This window comes from Petaurus breviceps, unplaced genomic scaffold (genome assembly GCF_028583685.1).
Source record: "Petaurus breviceps papuanus isolate PSGF00001 unplaced genomic scaffold, PetGlider_PUasm1.0 225, whole genome shotgun sequence".
In the NCBI taxonomy this organism is placed as follows: domain Eukaryota; kingdom Metazoa; phylum Chordata; class Mammalia; order Diprotodontia; family Petauridae; genus Petaurus; species Petaurus breviceps.
Genome location: NW_027185889.1, coordinates 21,036,623 through 21,037,637, shown reverse-complemented (window position 1 = coordinate 21,037,637; position 1,015 = coordinate 21,036,623). Strand labels below are relative to the sequence as shown.

At 60.9% G+C, this 1,015-nt stretch overlaps 1 protein-coding gene across 1 annotated transcript in view; it reads left to right on the top strand.

The window, feature by feature from the left end:
* The first annotated feature begins 818 nt into the window (after positions 1 to 818).
* The window catches only part of ANKS1B (ankyrin repeat and sterile alpha motif domain containing 1B), a 1,399,804-nt gene continuing 1,399,607 nt past the window's right edge, over positions 819 to 1,015 (top strand). The window contains exon 1 of the mRNA XM_069095213.1: positions 819 to 981. Coding sequence (XP_068951314.1) covers positions 848 to 981 — 134 coding nt within the window. The 5' untranslated portion in view covers positions 819 to 847. The remainder of the gene's footprint in view (positions 982 to 1,015) is intronic.

The window sequence follows — 1,015 nt, the reverse complement described above, 5'->3', positions numbered from 1 at the left end:
GCCTCATCTCCCCCAACCTTCCTCAAGCAGAGCAGCGGCCCCGGCTGCAATCGGTCCACCACAGCCAGCATCACCAGCATCACCAGCAGCAGCAGCAACAGCAGCAGCAGCAGCAACAGCAGCAACCCCGCTTCCAAACAGCTGCATCCCCAGCCCAGGCCGCCGCTGCCGCCGCGGGGCAGCGTGCAAGCAAGCCAGAGAGCTCGGCCCGCGGACTAGGAGCAGGGAGGAGCAGCAAAGGGCTGCCTGAGCTCCACAGAGCTCGGATCTGTCCAGCATCTCTGATGCTAGCTCTGGTCTCCCAGCAACGGGCCTGGGGCGGCAGCCCTGCCTCCTTCCCTGGTCATTCGCTCTCTGCTCCCTCCCGGCGCCAGCAAAGACTCTCTGGTTCTCCCTTCCTTCTCGCTTCCTCACTGCCCACCTCTCCCTGATCCTTACCTTTCTCCCCACCCCCATCTCTAAAAAGCAACCTGTCCCCCTAGCACCCCACAGGAAAAGAAAAAAGGCCCCAGGGTTTTAGGCAGGGAGTGGTGGTTCTTCCTCCTCTGAGCTAGCACAGCACCCCTCCTCAGAGATGGTTGAATTCCCCTCAGTAAAAGCTGCGCCCTGAAGAGGAAGAGGAGGAAGAGGAGGAGGAAGAGGAGAAGGTAGAGAGGTGCTGGTGACTCTCCCGTCTGTCTGCAGAAATCTCTCCTTGACTGAAGCTTTCTCCTTATTTTTAGGGTGGGGTGGGGAGGGGCGCTGGATTTGGGGGGGGGGAGGGAGGAGAGGGGCGGGAATTAGGAGCATAAGGTGGGGAAAGGACTCCCACCCCCCACCACCCTTCCCGGTGCGGGTGTGAGTGATTATGGGGAAGGACCAGGAGCTACTGGAAGCGGCTCGAACTGGAAATGTGGCTCTGGTGGAGAAACTCCTGTCTGGGAGGAAAGGAGGGATCCTAGGCAGTGGTTCCGGGGCTCTGCCACTCTCCAGCCTGCTAAGGTAAGGACGTGCCCCCTTCCCTCCTCTTCTCCCC